At 41.4% G+C, this 18,170-nt stretch overlaps 1 protein-coding gene across 4 annotated transcripts in view; it reads right to left on the bottom strand.

Annotated features, from left to right (window-relative positions):
• sipa1l1 (signal-induced proliferation-associated 1 like 1) overlaps positions 1-18,170 on the bottom strand; it is an 89,068-nt gene that overhangs the window by 31,855 nt on the left and 39,043 nt on the right. For 3 of the 4 annotated variants that reach the window (XM_047387809.1, XM_047387808.1, XM_047387812.1), the window contains exons 3-10: positions 10,952-11,098; positions 9,130-10,699; positions 8,813-9,035; positions 7,525-7,655; positions 6,067-6,255; positions 3,967-4,141; positions 3,131-3,234; positions 1,311-1,468 (exon numbers count right to left, since the gene is read on the bottom strand). In XM_047387809.1, the coding sequence (XP_047243765.1) occupies positions 1,311-1,468; positions 3,131-3,234; positions 3,967-4,141; positions 6,067-6,255; positions 7,525-7,655; positions 8,813-9,035; positions 9,130-10,563 (2,414 nt within the window). In that variant the 5' untranslated portion in view covers positions 10,564-10,699; positions 10,952-11,098. The remainder of the gene's footprint in view (positions 1-1,310; positions 1,469-3,130; positions 3,235-3,966; positions 4,142-6,066; positions 6,256-7,524; positions 7,656-8,812; positions 9,036-9,129; positions 10,700-10,951; positions 11,099-18,170) is intronic. The other variant, XM_047387810.1, reaches the window with a different exon arrangement.

The following is an 18,170-nucleotide window of genomic DNA, read 5'->3' as shown; positions in this document are numbered from 1 at the left end:
ACTGCCGACCTGACTGCTGTCCAGAAGGCCACTATTGACACCCTCAAGCAAGAGGGTAAGACACAGAAAGAAACTTCTGAACGAATAGGCAGTTCCCAGAGTGCTGTATCAAGGCACCTCAGTGGGAAGCCTGTGGGAAGGAAAAAGTGTGGCAGAAAACGCTGCACAACGAGAAGAGGTGACCGGACACTGAGGAAGATTGTGGAGAAGGGCCGATTCCAGACCTTGGGGGACCTGCGGAAGCAGTGGACTGAGTCTGGAGTAGAAACATCCAGAGCCACCGTGCACAGGCGTGTGCAGGAAATGGGCTACAGGTGCTGCATTCCCCAGGTCAAGCCACTTTTGAACCAGAAACAGCGGCAGAAGCGCCTGACCTGGGCTACAGAGAAGCAGCACTGGACTGTTGCTCAGTGGTCCAAAGTACTTTTTTCGGATGAAAGCAAATTCTGCATGTCATTCGGAAATCAAGGTGCCAGAGTCTGGAGGAAGACTGGGGAGAAGGAAATGCCAGAAGTCCAGTGTCAAGTACCCACAGTCAGTGATGGTCTGGGGTGCCGTGTCAGCTGCTGGTGTTGGTCCACTGTGTTTTATCAAGGGCAGGGTCAATGCAGCTAGCTATCAGGAGATTTTGGAGCACTTCATGCTTCCATCTGCTGAAAAGCTTTATGGAGATGAAGATTTCATTTTTCAGCACGACCTGGCACCTGCTCACAGTGCCAAAACCACTGGTAAATGGTTTACTGACCATGGTATCACTGTGCTCAATTGGCCTGCCAACTCTCCTGACCTGAACCCCATAGAGAATCTGTGGGATATTGTGAAGAGAACGTTGAGAGACTCAAGACCCAACACTCTGGATGAGCTAAAGGCCGCTATCGAAGCATCCTGGGCCTCCATAAGACCTCAGCAGTGCCACAGGCTGATTGCCTCCATGCCACGCCGCATTGAAGCAGTCATTTCTGCAAAAGGATTCCTGACCAAGTATTGAGTGCATAACTCTACATGATTATTTGAAGGTTGACGTTTTTTGTATTAAAAACACTTTTCTTTTATTGGTCGGATAAAATATGCTAATTTTGTGAGATAGGAATTTTGGGTTTTCATGAGCTGTATGCCAAAATCATCCGTATTAAGACAATAAAAGACCTGAAATATTTCAGTTAGTGTGCAATGAATCTAAAATATATGAATGTTAAATTTTCATCATTACATTATGGAAAATAATGAACTTTATCACAATATGCTAATATTTTGAGAAGGACCTGTATGCAGTATAGATAAACACTGCACACTGTGTTCCTGAAACTCACCTGTAGGAGCAGTTTTCCGAGCAGGGGTTATGAGCCCGCACAACCACAAAGACGTGCTGGAAGTGAGAGCGAATGTTTTTAGGAGTGAAGGGAAGCGCTCCCGGCTCCTGGAACACAATTGTGACGATGTCATTCCCTATGTGGCGCTTTCGAAGTAACTGCACGAGGTCGATGACAAAAACAGAAAACAGACAATAAGTTGTTAGTAACCTAGAAAATAAAACTTAATCTGAGACATATTTTACACAGTGAGCACTTTAAAAGCTGCATTCTAGTAACTTGATACATTATACAAGTCCTTCTCAAAAAATTAGCATATCATTAAAAGGGTCTCTAAACGAGCTATGAACCTAATCATCTGAATCAACGAGTTAACTCTAAACACCTGCAAAAGATTCCTGAGGCCTTTAAAACTCCCAGCCTGGTTCATCACTCAAAACCCCAATCATGGGTAAGACTGCCGACCTGACTGCTGTCCAGAAGGCCACTATTGACACCCTCAAGCAAGAGGGTAAGACACAGAAAGAAATTTCTGAACGAATAGGCTGTTCCCAGAGTGCTGTATCAAGGCACCTCAGTGGGAAGTCTGTGGGAAGGAAAAAGTGTGGCAGAAAACGCTGCACAACGAGAAGAGGTGACCGGACCCTGAGGAAGATTGTGGAGAAGGGCCGATTCCAGACCTTGGGGGACCTGCGGAAGCAGTGGACTGAGTCTGGAGTAGAAACATCCAGAGCCACCGTGCACAGGCGTGTGCAGGAAATGGGCTACAGGTGCCGCATTCCCCAGGTCAAGCCACTTTTGAACCAGAAACAGCGGCAGAAGCGCCTGACCTGGGCTACAGAGAAGCAGCACTGGACTGTTGCTCAGTGGTCCAAAGTACCTTTTTCAGATGAAAGCAAATTCTGCATGTCATTCGGAAATCAAGGTGCCAGAGTCTGGAGGAAGACTGGGGAGAAGGAAATGCCAAAATGCCAGAAGTCCAGTGTCAAGTACCCACAGTCAGTGATGGTCTGGGGTGCCGTGTCAGCTGCTGGTGTTGGTCCACTGTGTTTTATCAAGGGCAGGGTCAATGCAGCTAGCTATCAGGAGATTTTGGAGCACTTCTTGCTTCCATCTGCTGAAAAGCTTTATGGAGATGAAGATTTCATTTTTCAGCACGACCAGGCACCTGCTCACAGTGCCAAAACCACTGGTAAATGGTTTACTGACCATGGTATCACTGTGCTCAATTGGCCTGCCAACTCTCCTGACCTGAACCCCATAGAGAATTTGTGGGATATTGTGAAGAGAACATTGAGAGACTCAAGACCCAACACTCTGGATGAGCTAAAGGCCACTATCGAAGCATCCTGGGCCTCCATAAGACCTCAGCAGTGCCACAGGCTGATTGCCTCCATGCCACGCCGCATTGAAGCTGTCATTTCTGCAAAAGGATTCCCGACCAAGTATTGAGTGCATAACTGTACATGATTATTTGAAGGTTGACGTTTTTTGTATTAAAAACACTTTTCTTTTATTGGTCGATGAAATATGCTAATTTTGTGAGATAGGAATTTTGGGTTTTCATGAGCTGTATGCCAAAATCATCCATATTAAGACAATAAAAGACCTGAAATATTTCAGTTAGTGTGCAATGAATCTAAAATATATGAATGTTAAATTTTCATCATGACATTATGGAAAATAATGAACTTTATCACAATATGCTAATATTTTGAGAAGGACCTGTATTTACTATAGTGGATCTCACAGGAATCTCTTATCAAGGTGCATCTTCAAGGCGCTGATACAGACAAAGCTGTTATCTTCCGTTTCCATACCTGTTGCTTATTGTTGGGTGTGTAGGGCAGCATGGTGGACACGTGGAACATAATTTCATAATCCTTGTGAGTGGTATACAAGGAGTGGGTGCCAGTGGAATCAGCTTAGGAAGACACAAGTGTAGGTTAATTTCTCATGTTTACTGATAGAAAGTTACATTATTGTAAGATACAACAAATAAAATATTTGTTAAACGATTCAAAACTATAGCAAAAGAATTCTATAATTCCATGACTGAAAAAAGCTAATTTTAACACGCCGTGATTTCATATTAGTAGAAACAACTCAATATTGTGACTATATTTAATTTTCCTGAATGAACTTCTTAATAATATTAAACTCCACATTCTACTGGTTTCCTTTAGTCTGACTGCATCACAGTGACCGGGTGTCCCACAGCACATGTCGGCTACCTCAGTTTATTACAGCATTCACTTTTGGCATTTACTTTACAAGGCTTTATTAGTTTCACCCCAACATTCCTAAGACTTTCAGATGTAGCTTAAAATCTGGTGATGACCAGATTGGCCAATAAAAATTGTACAACAGTTTTAAAACAAACTGTTTTCTATGACATGTCTGCTGTTTACTCAAGCTGCAAGACTGTGATTGAGAGAAAACAGAAAATTGCTAAATACCAATATAAGATGCTAAATACAGCTTTAATTTATAATGTCTATATAATATCCTTGCATCTGAGCCATGTTCCTATTGATATGCAGCCCTTTTAGATTTTATCAGCAAAGCAGACAAAGGAAAAACAAGCAAGAATGTTGGTGTTTACAAATTTGTACGAAAAAGGCAACTTTTCTGTCACATCCGCACACATACATACTCTTTGTGTCCAGTTGAGCTCGATACTTGTTGAAACCTTTAAGCCTAACCCTCTCGCCCAGAAGATGGAGGAACTCGTCCAATGCAGGACCGGCTGCTTCATTATTGTACATTTCCTCCTCGCTGCTCTGGCCTGCCATGCAGTACATCACCCCCACCTTCCGCTGGAAACTCAGCTGTACAGAGAATACAAATGAAGAAGGAGAGACTGCAACATTATCTTGTAGAACTCAAGTCAAAGTCACTGTGTTGACATTTTAGGCAGAACTCGCGTTGGCATTTTAGGAACAACCTTGATTTGTTCTGTTGTGATCATGGTACTATTTTCCCAAGAAATTAAACTGACATTTTTGGAAATTTCCACTAATGATGATTGCACCAGGGAATGTAAGCATCGTGAGCATCAAAGAACATGTTTTCCTCTATTTGTTCAGGTTCAGATGAATGTGATGCGAGTTTGCTTATGACAGGCTACACATGCGCATAGTTTCAGTGTAAATTCCACATAAACAGATTATACAAATGATACAGCTAAAAAGGAAGGAATGATAAATAATATAAGGCGATGATATAGAGCCACCTCCTGTATGAAGGGGGGAAATACCACGCACAGCAGAAATGATTCATGATTCAACTCCAAGCAAAGTTAGTTTGCTCTACACAAACTACACCATGTGTAGATGGCTGACAAAGTCCTGTTGGTGAATACAGATCACCCTCCACAAATACTGGCATCCATGGAAAAGATGTGCTATTTATTTTATAGAAGTAGCATGAACCTCACAAAAAAAAAAAAAAGAAGAAAATACTATTTTATACTATTTATTCAGTAGAAAATCCACATTGAGCATCATCATCACAAAATCCACAATGCCACACTTATTTATTCTAAAAATCCAATAAAAGTGAATGTTGTGTCTTAATTGCTAATTTTTTAAGTTGGTCAGGGAGCCTATGAACTTTGAATTAGTAATTCATGATTTCTTGGAGTATAAATATGGAGGTAAGATGAAGGCCCATTTCTCCTGACGACTGGCCATTAGGCTGTACATTGGCCCATATTTATCTTGCCACCACACAAAAAAATGAGGATTTAAACGGGTAAAAACATCCCCAACAGCTCACAGTTACAAAACTGCAGCAACAATTACATCTCAGGGTCCCCACGTCTCTATAACAACCATTATATGCTCTATAAATGTCAGCTAGTTGTTTGGGAGGTATGACAGGTAGAATACAAAACGCAAGATTTCCAGATTTCCCTTCCACCACGCACACAAACATGTGGAGTTCGCCAAATGCTACTGATGCTTAAACTGAAACTGAGTTTGGAGACCAGTACAGGATGGACAACATAACATAATATCTTTCTTCAAGGCATAAAAACACCTCCTGGCACTCTCCAAGCAGGTAGGCATCCCAGGTAATTTATTGTTTCATCATTATTTCACCATACAATGCTTCTAGCAATGTTATAGCATAGGGTTCACTACGCTGTCATGTTGAAAATTATATTGAGTGCTGTGCTTGATTTTGCAAGTTTACAGCTAGGGATGGGTTCTATTGACCTAAAATGTTATCATGATATTCTGTGCTATTTATTTTTTTATGGAAACTGCATAAGGTAACTGCCTTTAATCATCCTTTGAAATTTATTATTCATTGACGCTCTCATGGAGCCAGCGGTGAAGAATATGGTTAAAGTAACAATCCAGACAAAACTGTCAGATTTTGGGGTTTGTCATAAATTTCTCATCAGGAATTTTTCACGATAATAAATACAATAAAATGCCCATCCCAGGTTGAACAAATCATTTTTATCTCTATTATTTTTCATGGGGAATTAAAGGTGTTTCCAGGTACAATTCTTTAAGACACAATCTGACTTGGTTGGAAGATTATGCTGCTGCAACAAGTGTGCAGGATCCATGTAATGATGCCTGAATCGTGTTTCTAAAACACTGTCAGGACAGGAATCCTTCCATTTTAGTAAACTGATAGCACCAATCAAAAGTACACAATCAAGAGAAATAATCAAGAAAATGAATGCAGCAGACTTATCCAGGCATAAACTCTAAATTTCTTAATTATGTCTTCCTACCCCCTGCTCATCCAACTTCATCAGCTGATCGGTGACCTTAGGCGTGTTGAGTGCCAAACGCAAGCAGTGCACATTCAGCTCAGGAACAAGGTATTCCAGTACTTCTTTGAGGGGCAGACCACGAGCAAGACCATGCTTGGCCGTTGATGGCACAGCATCTTCAAGGATGGAACCACGCAGGGTGCTAAGCTGGAGACAACATGAACAAGAGAACATAATTTGTTAGTGGGTTTTACCTATATATTTTATAGCTACTGTCTTATCACAGGCACATCTAAAAGAAATGTAGTACAGTTTATAATTCCAGGAAAATGTACTCTGTTGACAGAGACGTATAGAGATGGTCTAGCTAAAGCAAAAGGGAAAGAACATGTGTAGATTTTAACTCTGAAGTGTCTTAGGCTTTGGGGTCAAACAGATACAGAAAGAACTTCCATAAATAAATCAAAAAAGGCCTGAGTATCTATCATGAGCAAATAAACAGAGCAGGCAGTCTCTAGTTGTCTCAAGGCACTCAAGAGTGTCTGTGTTATGTTTGGTAGTGCCTGTGGTGGTGTAAACACACTCAGTTTTATATAAAGTGTATTGGAAAAATGCTCTTAAATCAAGAGCGATGGACAGTAGTAAAGGCCCTTGATGCACAAAACTTTGTCTTCAAAACAAGTGCATTCCACTCACTCCCACAAATATTCACGTGTACCTTTAAATCTGAAAAGCTCTCAAAGCTTAAAAATTAGCAATTACAATTGACAGAGGGATGCACAGTAAAAAGATTAAAAAACATCACACTTGGTTGTGTGTCATACTTAGGAACACCCAGGCCAATTACTCACATTATGCTTTAATGCAAGAGCTATGCTCTACCTTTGATATGTTAATAATTAGGATCTAAAATTAACCTTTTTAGCTGCAAAATGGCACAGCTCAGTCCTTCAGTGATGAAAGCTGACAAAGATTCTGGGTGGGCGTTCAGCTCAAGGAAGGAGCACATGGATCTTTAGCAATAGTGTGCACAAACTATAGAGATTTAGAAAAGACTCACTGAAAATGGCTGACTGAGAACACATAGACTCAACTGAAAGAAAACATTAAAAATCTGATCAAACATGCAATGATTTGAGGTGGTGGGTGAGCAGAGGCGGAAGAACCTTGAGCTGACAACCATGAGCTGAAGCTTTTACATTGAACCCCTGCCGAGTGAAGATCCTGTGTGTTAACTCCTACACAATCTGAACTCATAATAGCTTCTCTGTAACGTCACTCAGAACAGATCATACTAAATATTGACACATTTAGGAGGATGAACATTCATATAAAAAGCAGCTACTAATGCAGCAAATACAGATGAATGGAAAGCTCAAATAAAAACAAATGCTTTAGCATAATAAGCAGAAAAACCAGCAGAGAGAACACACCATACACCAAAGGACAGGAGTTATTATTTTGATGTCTTTTTACCTCACTCGTTCTGAAGATGACTCTGTAATTATACTGCTGGCCGTGCTCCTTGTGTTCCTCCAATTTCTCCTTCCTCAGACTCACAGCCACTGGACCCAAGTTCTCATCTACCCCCAGATAGTTCCAGTGCTCTAAGGTTTAGATTAAGAACAAAGTCTATTTGAGACAGGTGTGGCAAAGAAATGATCAAAATAAAATAGAAAGAAAGAAATCAAGAGAACAAGGTAGACTACAGTTCAATTAATATGGCGGCATCAAAAGATGAAAAGCTAAAGTTATAGTCACATGTTAAATATGCTAACTTCAAAACATGAGCCGGTGAAAGACATTCCCACAGCAACTACAATTAAGAAAAGAAGATTTTTAAAAGTTTAGAACCACAAGTCATACCATACCAACAAGGAGCTTACCAACACTTTTCATGGACATGAATGTTTGCATAATTAATGACATTCAGGTTGCATAGTAACCACATGCTTTTTGGGGCAATCAAAGTAGTGGCATATTTGGCTGGGTATTTCACCAATCTTCTGATCATAAATGGCAGAGTTCATTGAAATTTGTTACTTTTCTGTCACTGTCAAATAGCTCGGTCTTTGTTTTCTGAACAGAGGGCTGTTTAGGTACAACAATTTAGTGCAGCTGTGAACACTTCAGGACCAAAGCAACACATTTTCCACATAATCCAATGGCAAAAATGATTTTTCATCAATTCAGTTTCAATACAAATCTGCAGTTGGGCTGCGCATTTGGAAAAAGTACATTAGACTTGACAAACATAATGTATAGTGACCAGTGACTGATGGAGCGGCATTTTTCACATGCCACATTTTTAGGTTTAAAATAAATACTGTACAATGTGACCAAGAACTCTGTTAAATGATGAATATTTATAGCATTATAAGTCAAATAATAACTGTTCCAAATGAACACTGACAGAAGCTAGAGGACCCCAGTGCTAAGATGTTTTCTTTATAATGCCCAGCCTTTAACTTAACCTGATTACAAATGAGTGGACTCTGCTAAAAAAGTCAGTTAAATTCCAGGAAAACATCCATTTTAACTTAGCACTACCACCTTTGATAAGACGAGTGGCTAAATATCCCACATGAATGAGCCAGGACCTTGTTGGTAACTGCAGAAAGTAATATTATTATCCCACCCAGAAAAAACTGTAAAAATGCACCGTTAAAAGACAAAAATTCATTATGACGTTTAATCCCATGATATGTGTGTGTCTAAATTTCTAACCGGCACTGTAAAAGCCTAACCTGTCTATTTCTCTTACCTCTGAGATAGAAATACTTTCTATAGTAATAGGCACCAAGGTCAACATGTTCCACAATATATCTTTTGGACCTGACATCATGTTGACTTGGTCCATCTTTAGCAGCCTCCAACACGGCCACTCCAGCATTGGTAAAATGGGTTGTGAGAGTGGCATCCAGGGGTCCTTCCTCTGTACTACCAGTGGAACTGCTGGAGCTCCCACCACTACCAATGCTGCCCTGCTGGAAGTCAGATTACAAAGAAAAGTGAGACAAGAAATCAACTGCAGACATCAATCTCATCAGTTATACATCTGCTTTCTTGAACTCAACCTACCTGTTTAGCAGGAGAAATGGTCCTCTCACCTTCTCCGCCAATCTCATTCCTGAAACAAGGGCAGCTAAGAACCAAATCATTGCTCTTATCATCTCCAGGGTCCAATGCAGGGTTGGTACCATGTCCTCCGCCAGTACCCTCCTTGCTCAGCTCTTCCTGTGAGCCACAAGGGGAGCCATAGGTTCCACTCTGATTGGAGGAAAGAGAGGATGTGGCAGAAGCCGAAGCGGCAGCAGCGGCTGAGGCACCGGTAGTAGTATTCTTGCGTTTGGAGCCACACTGGCGGTTTTGGATTGCCTCATTGAGATCGAATAGAAGAGACTGGATGTCAAAATGGGCAAAGCCTTTTTGGCATACCCATGGTTTGGGAGGTGGGCCACTATCATCCCCTTTCCCCCCATCTTCAGCATCTGAGCCAGCCCTCGATGTGTCACCCTCCACCTTTACACTGCGCAGCTTCCGGAATATAGACTCTCCACCCGTTTCTGACTTTGACCTTCTCTTCAAATGCTTCTCCCGTTCCTTCAGTCGACTGGCGGGACTGCCTCGAACTGGACCGTCAGGCAGATCCAGGGCAGCCTGTTTTATGGGGGCCACAGTAAGGAGTTCTGACAGTCTTTCTGGAGCCGGGCTTCTCTGATCAGGGGCCTCAGAGGACTGGTATCCCTTTAGCATGTCGAAGAAGCTCTCTCCTGACACACCGTGTTTGTCTATCGAAGAAGTGCTGCCATATTCACGGTGCATGGGTGTCCATCCAGAGAAGGACCAGCCCTCATTGCCGTCACCATCCAGCTCACTGATGGTTATATCACTGTTACTGCGCTGGCGGATGCGTCTCATCCCTTTACGAGGAGAACCCAGATAACCATCTGGTGACAAAAAGCGATTGTCCTTTCCCTTGCTTTGCATCTTGTTCTTTAGCGTGTTCTGGATGTTGCGCAGCATCGATGAGTCTTGTGGGCTTATCAGGTGTCCTAACTTAGCCGAGAGGTTGCTGTGGGCTGTGACGGCTGACACATTCCCTCCTCCTCTTTCTCCACTACTGCCCAATCCCCCATTTCCACCTCCTCCACTTCCACCTCCTCCACTTCCACTTCCTCCTCCTCCCAGGATCCTTTCTCTGTCTCCACTTCCTGATCCTGAAGAGCTGGTGGTGTTTGTAGAGCTAGGTGAGTCCGTTTCCACCGTAATATGCCACACACCTCCTCCTCCATCTTTCCTTGGGGGCCAGTCAGCCACACGAGCTCTAACCCCCATTTTGGGGACACCAGGATTGGTGCCAGTGGTCGAAGCGGAGGAGATGTGTGCACTCTCACTTCGAGGTGGCGGTGCTCCTCCATTGGGCAGTCGGAGGCGGCGGGTATAGAATTCATCGGTAGCCGGGACCGAGCCCCCGACTGACCGCTCTGTCTGAGAGCGCTTCAGACTAGTCATGACGAAGAATGGGGAAGGATGTGGGGAGAGGAGATGGGAGGGAGAGGGAAAGGTAAAGATAGGATGTGAATAGGGTTAGATTTGGGTCCACATAATGCCCACTGAGTGAAGAGCAGAGGGAGATTCACATCTGGTTCTGAGGGAAGAGAAAAATGAACAAGTTAGTTAATGAGAGTATAAAAAGACATAGGTTTTAAAATAAATAATTTCATAAAGACAATAAAACAGTAGAATATTGAAACACTTAAACATTTTACTTAAAATTGCAAACTTTGAACTATTAGAGGCCCCACAATGAGCACTCCAACAATTATACACTATAAACAAAAACACTAATTTCAAAGGTTAAAGATTTGTTTTTTATTCCAAGAAGATCAGGATTTTGTACCTCATCAAAACCTCAGGTATGAAGACACTTTATGAGGTGTCAAAATGTTACAGCTGCAGTCATTAGAAAGCCATCGAGTTCGCCTCAACTGTAAATCTGGAACACAGCGACGGAGAACAGTGGTGCAGACCACCTGGACAAAGAAAACTGTGAAAATTCAAGTTAATACCACACATCTTGCAAAATTAAATTACATAACTCAACAGAATACCACAAATTTAATTGTAAAAACTGAAACATTTATAAATCTGAAAAAGTAATGAGCATAATGGAATGTAGTGTTTAGGAAAAAAAGTGACTAAATAAAGCAACAATTTCCTATTTTCCAGCAGGTTCATAGAAAAAAAAAACATCTAGTTAATTCTGAAAAGATGCATAAGCTATTAAATTTCACCAAATTTAGATGTGCATCACTTTGAGAATAAAACATTAAATCACGAAAGCTTTAGATTACCAAACATTGTGACACCAAATTTTTCCAATCTCTTAAAAAATAAACCAGTTACAAACTCACTGTTAATGGATGTTTGGAATGCCTTTAGAGCTAAATGAAATACAGAATATGTTCAGGGTCAACACGGCAAAAAGTTGTGCAGCTTATCAAGTCAGTCAAAACAATATGACACGTTTTTCCTCCAGCAGACATAGCTGCAGCCTCAGGGTGTCAGACTGTCTGCCTTCCAACTGGTTTGTCCATGATGTTACAACACCTCTCTTTTCTAGAAGAAACCTATTGAGTCACCATGGAGATAAAGCGGTCTTGCAGAGTCCATGTTTTTCAGTCTTACGATTGTGTGTGTGTGTGTGTGTGTGTGAGTGAATGTGAGAAAGAGAAAATAATTAAATAAATAAAAATTGGCAAAACCCTGTTTTACAGTAACAGCTCTCATAAATGACATTGCCTTGGCTCCTAAAACAGATTATTATCAATTCAAGCTTACAACAAATATTGCAATTATGTTGTTAATGATAATTAGAACCAGATGAGACTGGTGCATTAAATATTGTTAGTAAAATTAACCACATAAGAAGCTAACAAGGATGTTTTATTGCACTCAGATTCATGAAGCTTTCATGTCTGTTGCAGTGATCTAGTCAGCAAGTATGTTTTATGTGATACCCATGGCGCTTATGTCATGGTTTTAATAAGTCCTATGGCAATGTAACATGCTGTGTAAGGAAACGTTTTACTTGTATGTATGACCATGAAAGGAAGAAACTGATCTAAAAATGACAATGACCTGCCTACAATGACATTTCACAAAGATTTTTTTTTTTTTTTATGTAAATCGGTGTCTAAATTAAAGAAGCTGGATCTTGGGACATGGAATGTCACCTCTCTGGTGGGGAAGGAGCCGGAGTTGGTGTGCGAGGTAGTGAGGTTCTGGAACCAGTCTCCTTGAGAGGGGTTGGACACTCTTCCACTCTGGAGTTGCCCCTGGTGAGAGGTGCCGAGCTGGGGTGGGCATACTTGTTGCCTGTACATTGGGGTTCACCCCGGTCAACGAGAGGGTAGCCTTCCTCCGCCTACAGGTGGGGAACGGGTTCTGGCGGTTGTTTGTGCTCATGCACCAAACGGCAGTTCAGAATACCCATCCTTTTTGGAGTCTTTGGAGGGGGTGATGGAGAGCGCCGCTCCGGGGGACTCCCATGTTCTGCTGGGGGACTTCAATGCTCATGTTGGCAATGACAGGGAGACCTGGAGGGGTGTGGTTGGGAGGGATGGCCCTCCCGTTCTGAACCTGAGTGGTGTTTTGTTATTGGACTTCTGTGCTCGTCGTGGATTGCCTATAACTAACACCATGTTCAAGCATAAGGGTGTCCATATGTGCTCTTGGCACCAGGATACCCTAGGCCGCAGTTCGATGATCGACTTTGTTGTTGTGTCATCCGATCTGCGGCCGCATGTCCTGGATACTTGGGTGAAGAGGGGAGGGGAGCTTTCCACTGACCACTACCTGGTGGTTAGCTGGCTCCAATGGTGGGGGAGGATGCCGGTCAGACCTGGCAGACCCAAACGAATCTTGAGGGTCTGCTGGGAATGCCTGGCGGAGTCTCCTGTGAGGCGGAGCCTCAACTCCCACCACCGGGAGAGCTTCAAACACGTTCCGGGAGAGGTGAGGGACGTAGAGTCCGAGTGGACTATGTTCCGTACCTCCATTGCCGAGGCGGCTTACCGGAGCTGTGGTCGCAAGGTTGTTGGTGTCCGTCGCGGCGGCAATTCTTGAACACGCTGGTGGACACCGGCGGTGAGAGCTGCTGTCAGGCTGAAGAAAGAGTCCTATCAGGTATTTTTGGCCTGTGGGACTCCGGAAGCAGCTGATTGGTACTGGCAGTCCAAGCAGCTCGGGTGGTTGGTGAGGGGGGGTGTGACCTCAACTCGGGATGTTGTGGGTCGGTGGGGGTAGTGGTGAAGAGAGAAGTGAGTCAAAAAGCGAAGTTCTCGATTTACAGTCCTACCCTCATCTATGGTCATGAGGTCTGGGTCATGACCGAAAGAACGAGATCACGGATACAAGACGATGGATGGATGGAATGATGGAGGGAGGGAGGGAGGGATGGATGTCTAAATTACTGAATGTTGTCGCTTTATTATCCTGCTGCAGAACTTGTACATCTCATGCCTGAATACAACTTTAGAAAACATTTTTTACACTAAACGTGTGCAATCCCATCAATAAAGAGCTGTCACGTTGTTCTGCAGCTTTGAAACCAACTGCTTATCACATTACAATGTCGCCTTTACTCATAAAAAATAAAAATTGAACTCCATGTAGCCTGTAAGTCAGTCTGGCTTTAAACAGTGAAGTGTAACAATGAGACATTCAAATGTAAAACATCCCATGGGCACACAAGATGGTATGGTGAAATTAGTCATTTCCAGTTGTAGAGCGAGGCATTTCTCTTATCTTAAAAAGGTATTTCGCTTGTTCTAGATAATTACAGTTTTCTTCTCTGGTAAGTTTTTACTCTATGTAAAAGTAAACAGCTATCTTGGGTGCAATATAAACCATTTCCGTTGAGGTTTTTAAAGGGACTGTGAACTTCACTGCAACTATCTAAAATTACAGAAACATTTACAGCAAATGTGCTAGCACTACACTTACGATAAAACCAACATGAAATAAAAGCATGCTACTGCAAGCTGGGTAAAGCAATAAGCAATGATACAGTTCTTATCAAGCAGCTATTCTGTAACACAGTGCAAGATAATTTGTTTCCCAATATCAAGATAGGAGACAGTTTCTGTCTTCTATTTTCTGTGTTCAGATAGAACTGGTCTGCAGAGGCTCTCTTATGTATGCAGCAGTCCTAGTTTCTCTTGTAGATTCAAAGCTCTTGCTGTGCAAATGGCAAGCTCAACCACAATCTAAAGACTCACTGGATAAAAAAGCAAAGAACCTACGTGATAATGCCACACAGTTTGATACTGATTACTACATTTTTACCAAGTGAGATCAACATTTCTCTGCCTCAAAAATCATGCAGCTAAAATAAAACTGTTAGAGATGAAAAATTTGGCTAAGCTGTGGAAGACTACATGCTTAAGTTGCATCCCGTTGTTTATTTTAATACCCATCCATCTCTCTGGTGTACATGCTGGACAGATTGCCAGTCCATCAGAGGGCAACACAGACACAAATAGGACAACCACGGACTCATGCACGCACATGGCTTTTGAATATCTGCCTAAGGGCAGTTTAGAGAACCCAGTTTAGCGAACAACCATGTTTGTGGACTGTGGGAGGAAGCCAGGGTATCCATAGAGAACGCAGACAGAACATGCAAACTCCATACATTAAGGCCACAGTGCTAACAACTGCCCCACAGTGCTGCCCTGCTGCTCTGATATCACTTGTCACACTTGTGTTTACAGCTGATATTTTCCACTGGTTTCATAGTTACAATTTCCAACTCTGTTCTCAAACCCTTTTGGTCTGTTGTTTTTATTAATAATTATTTTTTAAACCTTTTTTTTTCTAATGGGAAGGTCCTATTGAGGTTCAAAACCTCATTTTCAAGAGAGTCCTGGCCAAGATAGGCAGCAGCAAATACAATGAAGTTATATTGCTGGGTGGTGGTTTTAAATAACTTAACATTTACCATAGCACATATCTACAATAGACAGAAGGAAAAATAAGAAAACAAAATATAATTTCACCACTTCCACACCTCACCCAATAAAAGGACACATAATTAGTACTCAAGAAGCAGCACGGTGCTCTGATCTAATAAGAGCCAGTGATGTGTCTGAACTCAGATTTAAATAGTGTGCTACAAATAACACCTGCAGAGTAGGCTCCCCCCCACTGGGGATTGGGTAGTACTTCTAATGAGAGTTGGAGAGAAAAAGGAAACCAGACAAAAACATGGGTTGAAGAACAAATCGCGTGGAGAGAGGAGTATACTATGGGTAAGGCAAGGAGCCTTGGGAATGGAAACAAACGAGCCAGGTATTGCTTCCCGTCCTGCAGCCGCTGAGGGCCAATTACACTGACAGACACTCTGTAACCTTTAACGATGTCTAAATAAGGTCAATTTATGAGGTAAATATGCAGCATCAGTGCTCAGTGCAGCCAACTACTGCAGAGGATGTCCATTACTGTAAAATGTCAACAGAATAACATGCATTCCTCTCTCAGATAATAGGGGTTGAGAGAATAAGAAAAAAGACTGCCACACAATAGAAGTATTGCTGTGACACCCAAGTGAGCATTTGATATTGCAGATGACAAAAACTGCTCAACTATAATGAATTAAAGTACAGAAACTATTAAGTCAAAACATAGAACCATTAACCACAAGCTTTCTGAGGCCATTTTAAATGGAAGAAAGGTCTGCAGTAGTTAGTTACAAAAGAAAAATTCATATGTCCAATATCCCCATATTGTTTTTCATAATGTTCTCCATAATTTTGTGCAAATATCAAGGCTGACCACAAAAAGGAATGGTTCACCAAAGGCAGGATTGTAAAATCCACAGAAATACATTCAGTTTGCCTACCTGCTGGACAAATTTCAACCAACAACTGCTGGTGAAATTACAAGCACACCAGTCCTGTAATTTTACAGTGAGGTTCTTTCTGAGCCTGCAGATTTGTATTAAATATTAAAACATTAATGTCTAATTACATTGTATTTTAAAAGTCATTCTAAATATTGCATGTCTTCTCTTATTGCATTCTATGTTTCTAATGGAAAAAAAGGTGTAACTAATCTTTTAAAGGATTAAAAGGCGTTTTGTTTATGTGTCAGGCTAACAGTACATTGTTGGAGAGTGAAAAGGAGACTGAAACATGGTTTTCAATTTTTTCTCTAAAAAATAAAAGATTTAATAGCTTATGAAAACCACCTTTTACTGCAGTTCATTGCATCTAAATACTACAATTTTGGCCAATTTTTCCTCATTCGCAATTCCTCAGTCAGATTGGATTGAGGTAAATTGCCATTTTTCATTGGCATAAATTTAGTTCCATGTTAAACTAAATGTAGGTGTAGGCCATTCCAACATGAATATGCTTAAACCATTTCTTTTTCGGTTTTGGATCCATGTTTATGTTTGTTCTGCTGCAAAGTGACGCCTTGCCCCTGTATTTATTCTCCATCATCTCTGACCGGTGTCTCCATCTCGTGCTGAAGCAAAGCCTCCCCACAGCCATCATATTTCACAATGGACATAGTGTATTCAGGATGTCAGTTTTCAAAACATAGTGTGATGCATGTAGGTTAAATTTTATCATTTTATTCTCTTCTGAGCAGAGGAGACCCTACATGGCCTTTGGCAAGCTTTAGAAAGGACTTCCTATGTCTCTTTCAACAATAACTTTCTTCTTACCCTGCTTTCATAAAGGCCGGATTCATTAGATTATCCAAGCTGACCTCCTTTGGTAGGTTTGCAGGAGCATTATTTTTCAGATAATGGATTGAACCATGTTCTGTGAGGTGCTTAAAGCTTGTTTTAGAACCTAAAATTACTTTTAACCTCTCCACAAGGTTATTCCAGGCCTGTCTGGTGTGATTCTTGTTCTTCATTGAGGTCTTTGTTCACTAATATTTTCTGACAAACCTCTGAGACCTTCAGAAAAAAAGCTGGATTTATACCAATGAAAATAATTACACACGCTTAATTACCAACAGGTATTCAACAACTGGGTGACTTTGGAAAATTGAGTTAGATTTAGAGTAGAGTTACAGTAAAAGGGGCTAAATAGAAAAATGCACGTGAAATCTTTGAATTTGTTTTTATTAAATATTATTTAAATCATCCTTGCTGCTTTAGTCTAAGACTTGATATCAAGAAGAACAGGTGTGCCAGTGCCCACCACTGTGCGACTATGACTCTGCTCTAGTCCACGTTGAGACATGCACACCTGAATTACAAACAGAAACCACAACAGAAATCTCTGTTGCCTAATCAGTCTGCATTGTGCTGCAAACAGATGGCTCTCTCTAACCTGTGTTTAACAAAGATCTCCACCTTCTAATCACAGAACAAAGCATAAAATGACAGGACTAGATGCGTCTGAATTAAGAGAAAAGATCAATTTAAAACCAAAAATGAAAACTGATGGTTCTTTTTTTTGTTGCTAAATCTTTGACAATTATACACCCATTTCTCCACTCAGACATTACCGCACAGACCGGTGAGTCAAGTCAAGTCACATCATGTTTGGATCAATGATGACAAAACAAGTCACGTTACATCTCAATGGCTTTCACAAGTTCATAACAAAATTATTTACTGACCCTGGTAGTCAACAACTAAGGATACAGAAAGACCTGCTGTCAAAAGACTTTCACAAGAGCCACTATAGGCCACTAAGGCCAATATACACTTAGGAAAAGAAAACAAGGACAATCTAGAACATGACTCAGACTATTAGAGAATACCTTTTTCTGTCTCTCACAACATAACACAAGGGACCCAGTTAATGACAAATGTTACATCTCATTACTTTTTCTCACCAAGTCATCTTTCCCAGACTTTGCAACATTAGTGGTTCTCGGGTCTCAGTTGGTTCAAAGTATGAGTCAGTGAACAAGAGGAAGCATCAAATATTGAGTCAGTTTAAAACTTAGTTTAGTAAAGTAAAATTACATACCAGCTGTTTTCAACACAACGACTGCGTATTTATTTCATGTTAGGGCAAAATAACTGCATGCAACAAACCAAGGGCACTGTATTAACTTCTCATCTTTAGATGTTACCAGACAATCAT

Source organism: Girardinichthys multiradiatus, chromosome 15, assembly GCF_021462225.1.
Source record: "Girardinichthys multiradiatus isolate DD_20200921_A chromosome 15, DD_fGirMul_XY1, whole genome shotgun sequence".
Taxonomy (NCBI): Eukaryota; Metazoa; Chordata; class Actinopteri; order Cyprinodontiformes; family Goodeidae; genus Girardinichthys; species Girardinichthys multiradiatus.
Note: the sequence above shows the minus strand (reverse complement) of the source record. Positions and strands in the feature narration are given on the sequence as shown.